General features: G+C 28.1%; 1 protein-coding gene across 1 annotated transcript; it reads right to left on the reverse strand.

Annotated features, from left to right (window-relative positions):
• Nucleotides 1-1980: 1980 nt before the first annotated feature.
• LOC114271370 (multicopper oxidase LPR1) lies at nucleotides 1981-13087 on the reverse strand. The gene is made up of 3 exons (XM_028212996.2): nucleotides 12571-13087; nucleotides 3130-4587; nucleotides 1981-2262 (listed from the first exon to the last, which is right to left on the reverse strand). The coding sequence occupies exons 1-3, from the start codon at nucleotides 12787-12789 to the stop codon at nucleotides 2209-2211; spliced, it is 1731 nt and encodes a 576-aa protein (XP_028068797.2). The 5' UTR covers nucleotides 12790-13087; the 3' UTR covers nucleotides 1981-2208.
• Nucleotides 13088-14496: the final 1409 nt, after the last annotated feature.

Genomic DNA, 14496 nt, shown 5'->3' on the forward strand with positions numbered 1-14496 from the left:
AACTGTTGGGGACTAAAATTTTGGTCGCCAAAGGTAAAAAATAATTTTTTATTTTCCAATCGGCGACTAAGTTGTTTTAGTAGCCAAAGCTCAATATACGGCGACCAAAATTATTTTTCGTAGCTAAAAATAAACTTTTAGCGACTAAAATTTTGGTCGCCAAAGGTAAAAAATAATTTTGTATTTTCCAATCGGCGACTAAATCATTTTAGTAGCCAAAACTCAATATACGGCGACTAAATTTTTTTTTTGGTCACCAATTCTGGCATTTTTGGCAACTAAATTTTTTTTTAGTCGCCAATAACCAATATCCCCCGACTAAAAAAAATTAGTAGCTAAATATTTTATTTTTGCCGACTAAAAAAAAATTTTGGTAGCCATTTCTACAACTTTTGGCGACTAAATTTTTTTTAGTCGCCAATTTTGGTCGCCGAAGGTGTATTTTTTTGTAGTGGACTGAGGAAGTGAAACCCGTCCTCACCTCCACTTCCTCATTAGGGTGGAGAAAACTCAAGTGGTTTGGGACATGGGGGTACGGGGGTGGAGTGGGATGGGAGAAAATGATCATCACTAGGCTTGTCACCCAAAAATTGCCAACTCATTATGTTCTACAAAAATTAATTTTCAAATAATGTTCAAAATTTAAAATGTGTGTATCATATTCATCTGAAGTATAGCGTGAACTACACTTATTATAAATCTTAATCACACATTTCAAATTTTGGATACTCTTCTTTTTTAATTTTTTTAGTTTGTGGCATTGTTGTATTAAATCAGATTGTGCATTACAACCCAAACTTCCATTATAATTTTCTCCATTTGAAATGATACAATTTACTATTGGGTAATTCTACTTATACCACCATTTCACCTCATTACACCTTTTTTCTATTTACACTTTATTCAAAAATTATTTTATCACGTTACCTACTATAATTCCACTTTACTCTCATCCATAGCCTCCCTCTTCGTTTTACGCTCAACTTTCAAACCTTACCTACTCCACCTCCAACCACCACCACCCTACAACTTTCAACCACCCCTGAAGCCGCTCCAATACCCCACCAACACATTTGCAACCCTATTCCTCTTCTTCTTTTCTCATTTGATCTTTTCTATTGTACATCTTCTTACATAAGTGTGAATCAGAGTGTTTCAATCATAAAATAAGATAATTGATGAAGAATTGGTGATGAATGACTAGTAGAAAAATGAAACAATGAGTTTTCTTTAATCTTTTTCTTTTTTTGAACGTTTTCGAATCGAATCTGGAGATGGTTGTTTGACTTTTGCTCGGTGCATTAGAATCGAACAAAACCAAACAATCCGGAGACCCATTGTCGAACAAAATCAAATCATGCAAATGACCACTATTGAACAAAATTGAAACACCCTTACATCTATTGCCAAACGTACTGACCCATCATATGTTTGGCATCCCACAACTGGACACACCTTGCATGTTCGGCAAGCCACAACTAGATAAAAGTCATGTGTACGGTGAAACAAAACCGCGCAATTCACAGAAACTGCATCATTGAAAATGTATTAAAAAAATCAAATAAAAATCAAATGTGAATGCTCAAAGTGATGGTTATAAGTTTAATAATCAAAAAGACATCAAATAATCATTATAGAAGATGGGTATTGTTGGCGATTTTGAAGAGGTGGAGGGGTGGAGGGGGGCAACCGAAGGTAGGGAAAAGGTTGCTGAGAGATTGGGAGAAGGTTGTCGAAGGTGGAAGAGAGGCTACCGGAGATGGGCGAATGGTAAAGAAGGGGCTGGCAGTGGACGAATTGTGGATGAGGGCTGCTAGAGGTAGGAGAATAGTGAGGAGAGAGAGAGAGATAAAGAGAGCAGAAGTGAAGGGTGAAAGGTGGGGTGAAAAATTGTGTGTTGAACTTTTAGGATTCGGGGATCAATTGAAAATTTTACAAAGAGGAAAAAATTATAATAATAAAAAAAAAACAAAACAAAAATTGAAAGGAGTGATGAACTTGTTTTGTGATATAAACAGAATCACAAATTACTATTGGCCTCACATGGCCAAGTATCACCAAGTTAGTTTCTCCTTAATTGATTGAAATCATCCCAACTTCCAAAGCAACTTTCCAATTATCAAATTTGTTGCCATCTATATTCATTAAATATTAAAACAAAATAACATATAAAAGTTATTTATCATGTGATACATGTGTGCACCCTTCTCACTTGATGAACTTCAAGGGCCTCATCATAACATTGTCTTCATGGTCCAAAATCTGCATTTACCAAAAAAGTTTTTAAAAAATAAATTAAATTAATACTTAACAAATCATGATAGCCATCAAAAAGAAAATTATGATTGAGTTTCATTTTTGTGATCTCGGTCTATTGTGTTTAAGTTTTGGTCTAGTCGGTCTGTTCTTCAAATACACTACAAATTTTATTAGTTTGTATAGTATTTTTTTTTTCCCAATAAACATGTGTATGAGTATGTATAATATTCCTGTATAATATAGTCTCTAACAAGTAAAAATTTTAAGCATATTGAACTCTTATCTTTCAATTTTCAATTCGTCCGGGATTTATATATTTTATATTCTTTAAAATATAGAAAACATCTCTACCCTACCCCAACTTTTCGCTTTTACTTTTGTATATTTATTTTCTTTTCAATTTTTGAATAATTTGTCCTTTTACAGTTTGTGTAATTACTCTTCCTTTTCCTACCATGGGAATTGGCAAATTAATAAATATTTAAATGCATAAATAAAGCAACCAATTCACTCTAATATTATTATTAATTAGGGAGTTTTGTAATTGTTACAATCATTTTTTTAACAAGTGAATTGGTACATAGCACTAGGCCTATACTATATATTGGTGTTTTAGCCCATAATTTGACCTTTTTTTTTATTAGTGTAATGTAATACTCCAAGCACCAATTAAACTTTACCTAAGCACGTTCACCTATTAAGTGGTTTGTGAATAACTAGTCTTTATAATTCTATCTCATCCGTTCAAATAATAATGAATTATATATGATGATAAATAGAAAATAATCCTCTCTAGTACTTTCTTTTTTCAGTATCATCCAGCACTTGATCCAAATGTCACAAAATATGAAGAAGGAAATGAATGCTTACATGGCAGTGGTAGACATAACCGGGCTCTGCAGTTGCATCAAACACATAAGATGCATTTGAATGTATGTAAGAAAACCTCACTAGGATCTTGGTAACAAATCCAGGTGTCATCTTGTACACGTTCTTCCAACCCTTCTCATGCTCCAACACTTCCATATTTTTGCCACGTGCGTACTTGCTTATTTGGCACTTGATAGCATCATTTATCTTCTTCATGCAATTTCGAAACTCATCAACGTTTACCAACTCCGTTTGATCTAACACCACAAATAGACCCAAATGGATGTGCAATGGGTGATTATCCTCTGTTAGGTTTATCACATTCCAAACTTCTGAGGTTCCCACTTTTGGAATCTCCGTCACCGGTTCTTCAAATGATTTCCCATTAAGATACAAATGAGTAGGCTCATCAATGTCACTTGTGTACTCGTACATTGCAATATACCGTGTTGCCGAAGCACTGGATAAATCAGGAGATGGGTATTTTATCAACTTATCAGGTACTCGCCCCTTGTCATCCTCAGTTTGTTCTTTGATGACGAATTTCATGACTTTGCTATTTGCTCCGTTGACCGGGTCACCAGAAGGGTAAGGATACGGTGCATCATTGGCTAGAATAGTTGAATTTGATTTTGACTCCGAAAAGTCAACTATCACATCAGCAATCTCAGATGGGGCTAGGAGGATCTCATTGAGCATCACTGGCCGTTCAATATAGACTGAATCAGAACCCACAAAGATAAATCTTAGCCCATTGGTAAAGAAGAACTTAAAGAATCGAGCATTGCTTGCATTGATAATACGAAATCGATACTTTCTCCGCCGTACGATCATTCGAGGCCAAGCTTTGCCATTTACGATGATTGCATCACCGAAGTACTCTGGTTGCCACTGAGGGTGTATGGAGGGATTATTTCCTGTAGAATTCATGAATAATGAACCGTTGGTACGAAAGCTACGATCGAAAACGATCAACGGACGATCAAACTCATCACCGTATGGAAGTTCAAGTGGGGCCTCAATTTCTGGATGACGAGTGATGAAGGCCCCAATCAAGCCAGCTAGAAGGTTGATTCTGGTCAACCCCATTGCATGATCATGGTACCATAGGTTTCCTGGTTGTTGATTGTTGTAGTAGTGATAGGTTTTCTTAGTCCAAGTGGGTCCCCTCTCTTGAAATCGTGCGGTGAACCATGAGTCTGCATGTCCATCGCTCTCGGGCTCACCAATGTTACCGTGGAGGTGAACCACAGTAGGAATGCCCTTCTTTGTGGTTGGTGTGGCAGTTGGGATAGTAGGGTCCCAGGGAAGAATGTGCTTTGAAGGGAGGCGATTTTGCCACTTCACATAAGTGTCGATCCCATGAAGGGTCTCGATTGTTGGACCAGGAACGGTTGCGGTGTCCTTGTATGTACCGTAGGCAAATACCGGAGTTGAAGGGATATCCCTGTGAAATTTCTGCAAAGCAAGAAACAAATCACAGATTCACAATCGTCAATCAAGTTGACTTGGTCAACACAAGGAGTCTTCTGGGATCAAAACAAAATCACACAATAATTAGATTAGAATAGAATAATTACATTTAAATATATATTTAAACTAGTGGTCACCCGTGCGATACACTGTTTTTTAGAAAGTCAATAATTATTAAAAAAAATTTGCTATTTATTTATATTTCTTAACATTTTTATTTGATTTGTGTATATAAATCTTACTTCACATCATTAAAAATATTTAATATTTCACATTATTGAAAATTTTAAAAAACTATCATACATTAGTAAATCATCACATATATAATAGCTAATTTATCTAAGAATTACTTCAGCAACCAAAAATAGAGTAATAAAAGCATATTATAATTAATCAAAATGACTAACATATTAAATTTAAGTAACACTAATTTTGCTTAATCAATAGTAGATATTACATTAATCATCTCATATAATATAATAAATTAAAATAAAATTAATTTTAATTCCCACTATATTTAGTTAGTTGTTAAAATTTTTTACATGCTATTTGTTTTTTCGTTATATTGATTCATTAAACACAAATAGGTTTGGAATGATTATAAAAAAATTTAAAAAAAAATGTTTGAAAATGCATTATACTTGAATTGACAAACATAAAGAATATAAATATTTAAATTATTCAAAAAAAAAATTAACATTTTAAATATGAGATATCTTCCATTTGCTCAAACTCTGAATCTAAATAAATAAATAAATAATTTAAACAAAGAAGAAATTTGTGGTTTAGTTCTCAAAGGAAATGAGTTACTAAAAATAAATTTAATCATGAATTATTTTAATAGGATAATCAACAATAAAAAATCAACTGATGAATACATTTAAAATATAACCCATATCCAATAAATTTTGATGTGTTCTTCATTTTCAATGTAACATCTACACCAAAAAAAAAAAAAATTAAACACAAATAATCAATAAGTGGGAGAGTTACAAATTGATAATTGCAGTGCTTTTATAAATATAAAAAAAGAATAAAATCTCAATTAAATGACACATTATTAACAAAAAGAAAGAAATAAGGAAAAATACAGATTGTAACCAACTTTTTTTTTAAATAATAATATTCATTTATATTAACTCACTTTCTTACAAATGCAAAAACTCATGCAAGTACACATTTTCAAATGTAAAGCAAATATTTAAGATTTTTAGGCACCGAAAAGGGATCAGAAATGGCTCAATGTTGATTGTTTTCCCCCCAATTTTCTATTCATGGTTTCTTTTGCAAGAACTTTTTTTATAGTAAAAAAATTATGCTTAAACAAAAGATATATATGGAATTCTATCATGTTTAAAATTTGTATGGATAAGTAATTGATGATTTTAAAAGATAAAATATTAAATTCCACTTAAAGATAAACTTTAAAAAGATTAAGTTGGAATATATAAAAATTCTATAATAAACTAACAAAAGATAAATATAGATCGTTAAAAAAATTATCATCTTTTTGGGATATTTATATCCCAATCTTATTCTTTTTTTTATTTAAATATTTTGTTATCTTTTATTTGAATTTTCATTAAATAGTTATATTTTTATTTTTGTATATTTTTTCATCTATATTTATTTGTTATTCATATATAAATAATTATCTTTTTATTTTAAAAATCATTTGACTCGTAATATTTTTTATTTAAATTTTTTTTAATTGTTCATATATAAATAGTTAACTTTTTATTTTTTTAATTAATTGACTCGTAATATTTTTTATGATAAAATATTAAGTTCCACTTAAAGATAAACTTTAAAAAGATTAAGTTGAAATATATAGAAATTCTATAACAAACTAACAAATAATAAATATAGATCGTTAAAAAAATTATCATCTTTTTGGGATATTTACATCCCAATCTTATTCTTTTTTTTATTTAAATATTTTGTTATCATTTATTTTAATTTTCATTAAATAGTTATATTTTTATTTTTGTATATTTTTTCATCTATATTTATTTGTTATTCATATATACATAATTACCTTTTTATTTTAAAAATCATTTGACTCGTTTAATTGTTCATATATAAATAGTTAACTTTTTATTTTTATAATTAATTGACTCGTAATATTTTTTATTTAGTTATTTTTTTTATCTTTTATTTGACTCTTTATATTATTTTGTAGTTGAAATTTGAATAGTTATCTTTTTATTTTATTTATTTTATATTTTTATCTCTATCTCTTTGTTGTTCATATTTAAATATTTATCATTTTATTTAAATATATATAATTCTTTTAGCTTTTGAGATTTAGATAATTGACAAATGATTAAAAATTAGAAAAAGTGAGAGGGGAGACTTGAGAAGTGACACGTAGGAGAGAGAATCCATAAGAATTTAGTATTAAGAGTTTGGAGAATTCTCATACTCCACTATATTTGTTTATATATATAGTATAGATACTATGTGACAAGTCACATATAATATGTGAGTTATTAAATAATGTGAATAATATTATCCAAGACATTGGCATAGTAGCCAAAATATAATTGTTATATGGTGTTACACTTGCCAAGCTAGTTCATACTAGAGCTCTGAAAAGTGTTTACTTAAAAATAAATAAATAAATAATCAAAAAAATAAAATAAAATTCCGCCAATGCCTAATGGGTAGCATAAGAATCAACTAAATAAACCCCTTTTTTTTTTTCAAAAAATTATACAGTGTATTTAGTTTAAATTTTTTTTAATTCAATTTTCTAGAAATTGAATTTTCTGTGCTTTGTATTTTGTGTTTTTTTGTTTTTAGTAAATATTTTTAAAATTTTAAGCATTTTTTTTTACTTTTTTAGATGCACCTTACTTAGATGTATCTAAATAGTAAAATATTTTTTAAAATTAATAAATACATAAAAATACGAAAAATATACCGAGTTTTCAAATTTTTTTTATATTTTGGTATTTAGTGAATTTTTAAAAAAAATTCACAAATATTATACTTTTTAAGTGTATTTATGTTAGGTGTATCTAAAAATTAAAAAAATTACTTAAAATATTAAAAAAATTCAGTGAGAACAAAAAAAATATGAAAAATGAAAAAGTAAAATTTTTTGAAAAGTGAATTCTGAAAATGAAAACCAAATAGAGTGATTTTATTTTTAAAAGTGTATATCACTAAAGATTTTTGGGTTTTTTTTTTTTTTTTTTTTAACTATTGGGACGGTCTTCTAGTGGTGACTCTGGTGACGATAAGAATTGGTCTCTTAATATTTTTTTCAACAAAATTTTCATTTTGAGCGATAAAAAAGTTTAATCCCTAAAACTCTTATATCATTGTGCTATTTGATATTTTAGTCTCAATATTTTAAGGGTAAATTATAAATACACTTTTTGAGATTTGTTTAAGATATTAAGGCCAAGTTTGACAACTCTAATATAATCCATCTTTTTATCTTTTTATCTTTTTTTCATCACATCACCTCTCTACTTTTTTACACATCTTTTCGTAAAAAGACAAAACTGCACTTATTTAGGTCATTCCAAACAACCCCTAATTATCCCTTGTAATTTTGAAAATTACAAATACTCCCTTATTGAATTTGTCATTAAAACAGTTGACGGGAAAAAATAAAATTTCTACCTATTCTTCTATGAAATAATAAAATTATCAAAATAATTAATTAAAATATATTACTGGCATTGTTAAAAACTACTAATTAACTTAATATTTGATTAATAAAAGATGTTATTTGTTAGGGGAAATTACGGTGGGAAGTTAAAAAAAAAATTATTACATATATATGAAAAAATTTATAACTATAATTTTTAATATTGATAAACTTTACCATCAATTTTTAAGTATTTTTTAATGTTTATATTGAACCAAAATTTCCCCAAGGTGGTGTTTGGCAAGTGATTTTGGGGCTAAAATAGTCACAAAAGGCTATTTTAGCCACAAGAAACAAAACATCACATCTAACCCATAATCATTTCACTCTTCTCTCACAAAAAAAGCCAAAAAGTCAAAAAGTCAAAAAGTCCTTCCCAAACTAAGCTTTTTAGTCCAGGCTAAAATAACCAAAAAAGTCAAAAAATCAAAAAGTCAATCCACTTCCCAAATGGAGGCTTAGTATGTACTTAGAAAGTTTAAGGTATGAAATGTAATTTTCAAAATTATATGGAGTAATTAGTATTATAATTAAAATTTAAAAAAAAAGATATTTACGATTTACACCTTTATAGGGGAAAGCAGAGTACTTTTGTACAAAATTGGACCCAAATTTTTTTATAAAAAATAAATGAAAACGACATTAAAACCATATGAACAAAGTTGTTTAATTAAACTGAGATAATTAACAATGGAAAATAAAAATGAGTATATACTTTAAATATCATCAATGTATTTAATTTTGCGAAAATAACTAATAAGTCTTACTTTTCTTGTATTAATTTTTTATTACAAAAATTCGGTCATACATTAAATAAATTATCTTAAAATAATTCAAAACTACATTAATGTTACACTTTCTTTCACTTTTACCCTTTCATATACATATTAATTACACTTCTACTAATAATTTAATGATCAACTTTAGTTAAAAAGCCATGAATCGGATCTGAAAAATTATAAAAGGGATCATCATTCACACGCTGTTTGCTTTGAATTTTCAAAATTAAGTTTTGATTTTTCAAATTTTTTGGTGTTTTTTATAATACTTTAGTAAAAATAAATAAATTCAAATCCACCTAATTTAGATGTAATATTTGTGAAAAATCTTCAAAAAATTAAATAAATACAAATATATATATATATATATATATATATATATATGTGTGTGAAAATGTACTAAGTTTTTGTATTCTTTTTTATTTTTTACTATTTAATGATTTTTTTAAATATCTTTTTACAAAATTTATATTTTTTAAATGTATGTAGATTAAGTGAATCTAAAAAGTTTTTAAAAAAATTGACTAAAATATTTATAAAAAAAAAAATTTCACAAAAACCGAAAAAATATACAAATTAAAAACTCAAACAAAAAAATTTTAGAACTCCAAACCACATAGAATGATTAATATTTGAACTTCTAGATCTATAGATCTATACCTAATACATCAAAAAAATTAATAATGAATTGAAAATTAGAATTCAACTGAAATTGCATAAAAGCTGCCAACTTTTAATAATATTTGGCTCTAGCAATCACCTCATTAATGGAAAATTGAAAAAATAAATACATAAAAATCAACAAGAAAAATATTTTCCTAAATGTTGACTCTTTTAAATGTCACACGGGGTATAAGAAGAATGTGAGAAAAATAAAACTTTATGGGAGTGCTTTATTCAAAATAGAACTGAATCATCCTAATAGAAAATGGATAGGATTTAATGATTTAAAAAAAATAAAAATAAAAGTGAGACTAATTAGTTATTATCCCTTTAATTCTTTCTAAATATTTTATATGGAAATATATTAATCAAGAAATTAAAATATTTCAAATGGAAATACATAAATCTAGAAAGAAGGATCCACTATTGGTAAACAGTGAATACCTGTATTTAATCTTTTAAAATATTTATCTGGAAGGGAGCAGCTTGCCTCTTTGTACAGGGCTGTTTGGCTTATAGGGCCCATTACGGATTCTGTTTTGATAATCTGAACCATTCAATGTGTAGAATTCGTTGAGTACTATATGGCTGTAAAAAATCACGTTGATTGGATATCGATAGCTATCCCATCTTATCAGTTTTTTGTCAACCCTAAATTTGTTTACCGTCCATTTTTTTTATTTATAAAAAACTGATTTGATCACATAGCTATCGATGTCCGATCAATTTGATTATTACCAAGCATATATTACTTGATGAGTTATATATATTAAACGGTTCGGATTATCAAAAAGGACCCTGTGGTGGACTACTACGAGCCGAACATCATCACGCAGTTCGATTAAGAACCGGAGGCAAGCTGCTCCCTGCATGGAAATACATTAATGTAGAAAGAGGCCAGAAACTATTGGTAAACATAGCAATACCTTAAATTTCAGGACACCCGAGGCCAGAGTGCTATGAGATTTATGATGAAAATTTTATATCCAATATCAATACCTAAGAAATTAGGGTGGATGTCAGGTCGTTAGGTTGTATTTGTGTTATAAATCATGAGTTTATGTAAGAATTATCTTAATACTAATTTAATTAATTTATTATTTCGTATTATCATATCTTGATATTTTCGGTCCATATTTAGTTCTTGTGATATTAACATGTCATATAAAAATAATTAACTCTTGATTTAAAAACTAGCAAATGCTTGGAATTTTTTTCCCATAATTTTAATTTAATTAAACTAATCTCGATCTGATGAAATTATTCATAAAAATATTTGATTTCAATTCACTTTTAATTTGCCTAAATTACAAAACTATATGCTATTGTTAAATTTTTTTTACTATATCAATCTTAACACATTAGGCCAAAAATACTCTATCTTTAATTAAAAACAAAAATAAACTATTTTGACTTTAAAATTTTAATTTACATCTTTTTAATTATTTGGATGAGTTATATAATAGATTTAAAAATGTCATGACACTTCTTGGTAAAAATAATATTAAAATATGTAATTAATTTTTTTTTATCAGGTAAGTTATTCATGTTAGTTTCGTGTTATATAGATTTAACACTATTGTAATATATTTAAAATTCATGTTATCAAATTGTGTTGTATTTATGCGTTTGTATCAAAAAATGACTCCTTCAACAAAGTTAGAATTATTTATAGTTGTGGAAAAACTAGTGAAACGTGTTGGCAATGAAAAATAAAGGACGCATTACCATTACACTAATTTTATTTATAGTTTGAGAGATGTGTCATTTTAATTTTTAATTTTTTAATTGTAATATACTTAGCTATAACTTTAAATCTTATTTTAAATAAAAATAATTGAAGATATTATTGCTTAATTTTAAGAATAAAATTATCAATTTGATAAAATATAAACTAATTTGACAAGCATAAATGTCTAAAAAATATTTTTAAATTTTTAAAAATTATTTCTACCTATTAAAGATAAAATTACATAAAATTGATAAATCTTTTAGATATATATATATATATATATACATATTTTACGAAATTAATTTTTATTATGTGTTTAAATATGATCATATAATGGGTGGTTGCTTTTATTTTCATTAAATTAGTTTATATTTTTTCAAAAGTCAAATATGACAACAAGTTTGATATCATTATTAAACAAATTCATTAAATCCAAAACTAAAAAAAATTCATATATTAAATATATCGATTACACATTAAAATCTTAACAATCACTTATTATATTATCATCATCTAAACAAATAATAAAAATTAATTTGGTAAAAAAAATAAATATCTGAAAGATTTATCAATTTTACATAATTTTATCTTTGATGTGTAGAAATAATTTTTAAAAATATAAAATATTTTTTTAAAATTTATTTTTGTCAAATTAATTTATATTTTTTCAAATTAAAGATTTTATCCTTGAAATTAAGTAATGGTATCTTTCATTGTCCTTATTTAAAACAATATTCAAAATTCATGGTCAAACTTGTTACAATTAAAAAGTCAAAGATTAAAGGGACACGAATTCTAAACTATAAGAACGTTTATTAGCATAATTCACCCAAAAAGAAAACACCTTTTTTTTTCGAAGCTACTGAGCTATGAGCATTTTAAACTTTACACTTAGTAAAAACATATATATATAGGATTTGACATTATAACAAAATAAATATTAAATTTTTTATTTTATCAATTTAAAATTTAATTTTTTATTGTTTATTTTCGGTCTAAATCGTTCATCTATTTTATTAATTAAAATCAATGAAAAAAAATCATCAAATCAATAATTTAAAATTTCATAATTTTATAATTAATTGAGAGAGAGAGAGAGAGAGAGAGAGGGAGAGAGAGAGAATTCTTACCCATTTCTTGTGGAACATGCCAATCTTTAAGGTCTTGGATACGGGGAGGCCATTGACAATATCAAAACCTTTTAATTTGGGCATATCAACAAGATCATCTACAAACATTTCCAGTTTTGATGGGTTTATCAACCTGTCTTCTCCCCATGTGCTCATTACAACTACTCCCAAAATTGCCCAACAAATCAGATGATACATCACAATACTCTTCCTCTCCATTTTCACCTCCCTTTCCTTGAATGAGCATATATATATATATATATATATATGAGAGAGAGAGAGAGAGAGAGAGAGATTTGTGTCTATAATTTGGACCTGGGTTTGGTACTAATTCATATGAGTGTATGAGAGAGGAGAGAAGTGTTTAGAAGAGAATGAAACCACTCTAAGAGCTGGTTTAATTCTAATTCACTATATATACATAGAGAGAGAGAGAGAGAGAGAGAGAGAGATGGCTTAATAGGGTGGTTGTTATTGAACAATATAGATGTGAAAAGCAATTAATACAAAATTAATTAGAAGGATTTCTCAAATATATTAGAATAACAATATATATACACAAATTGGTATATTAATTAGTATATTAATGGATGATATGATATAATTTTAGGTATTTATAATTTGTATAATGGGTAGAGTCATACTTTTAAAATGATAATGTCATAACATATATTGGTACACTAATTAATACACCAATTGGTACATGTAACACCACCGCTATTCTTAGACCCTATATGCACCGTGTACTAAAAGATGATATGATATAATTTTAAAAGTTTTAAGTCTTTACAATTTGTATAATAGGTAAGATCATAATTTTAAAATGATAAATATTATAAATATGTTAATATATTAATTAATATGTTAATTGGTACATGTAACACCATGAATTGTATTAATCAAAAGAGAAAATGGATTGGCGAAGACTTGACTGACTCAATACCATTCCCACTATCATATGACCATCTATATGAGTGTATTAATTAAATTTGAGTAATTTAAAACAATCCTTGTATGTGTACACAATTGGCAAGGCCGATGGTCATTTTTTTTTTTTAAGAAAAAAAAAAATATATATATATATATACAGTCATGCTACGTAACTCGAAAACAGCTACCCCGAATCCCCTTAATCTAAAAACGACGTCGTTTCGACGTTTGAAATTTTTTTTTTTTTTTTTGCAGATCAGAAGAAGGGAGAAGAAGAAGGAGGAGGAGGGGGAGGGAGAGGAGGAGGATGGAGGAGGGGGAGGGACTGGAGGGGGCCCAACAAATGGGGCTGGAGGCGGAGGCGGGGGGCGGGGGGGCGGAGGCGACAAGCTGACGATCGGCGGAGGCGACGAGCTGCTGCTGCTGCGACGATCGGCGGCGGCGAGCTGACGATCGGCGGCGGCGGCGGAGGCACAGGCGACGATCGGCAAGCTTTCTCCCTCTCCCCTCCTCTTCCCCTCTCTTCTCTTTCTCTCCCTCTGCAGACTCGAAGGAAAATGCAAGGAAGAAGACTCGAAAATGGAGAAAAAAAGAAAAAAAAAAAAAAAAAAGGCTAATGCCCCAAAACGAGAGAGATTCGGGGGGACAATCTCTCGAGCTACCAAACATTATTCATATATATATATATAGATGCAAAATGGTCACTCTGATCCTTGAAAGAAGATTTTTTTTTTTTTTTAATCCTTGTATGTGTACACAATTGGCAAGGCCGATGGTCATTTTTTTTTTATAAGAAAAAAAAAATATATATATATATATATATATAGATGCAAAATGGTCACTCTGATCCTTGAAAGAAGATTTTTTTTTCAAAAAAAAAAACCTTAATTTTTTAAGTTATTACACTAACAAAAACAATCCACATGAATTTGAAAGTTCTCAACAAATTTCGATGAGGATTCAAAATTAATAAATGATTGATGTGGCAAATTATTT

This window comes from Camellia sinensis, chromosome 10 (assembly GCF_055761805.1).
Source record: "Camellia sinensis isolate YWXY chromosome 10, ASM5576180v1, whole genome shotgun sequence".
NCBI classification, from domain to species: domain Eukaryota; kingdom Viridiplantae; phylum Streptophyta; class Magnoliopsida; order Ericales; family Theaceae; genus Camellia; species Camellia sinensis.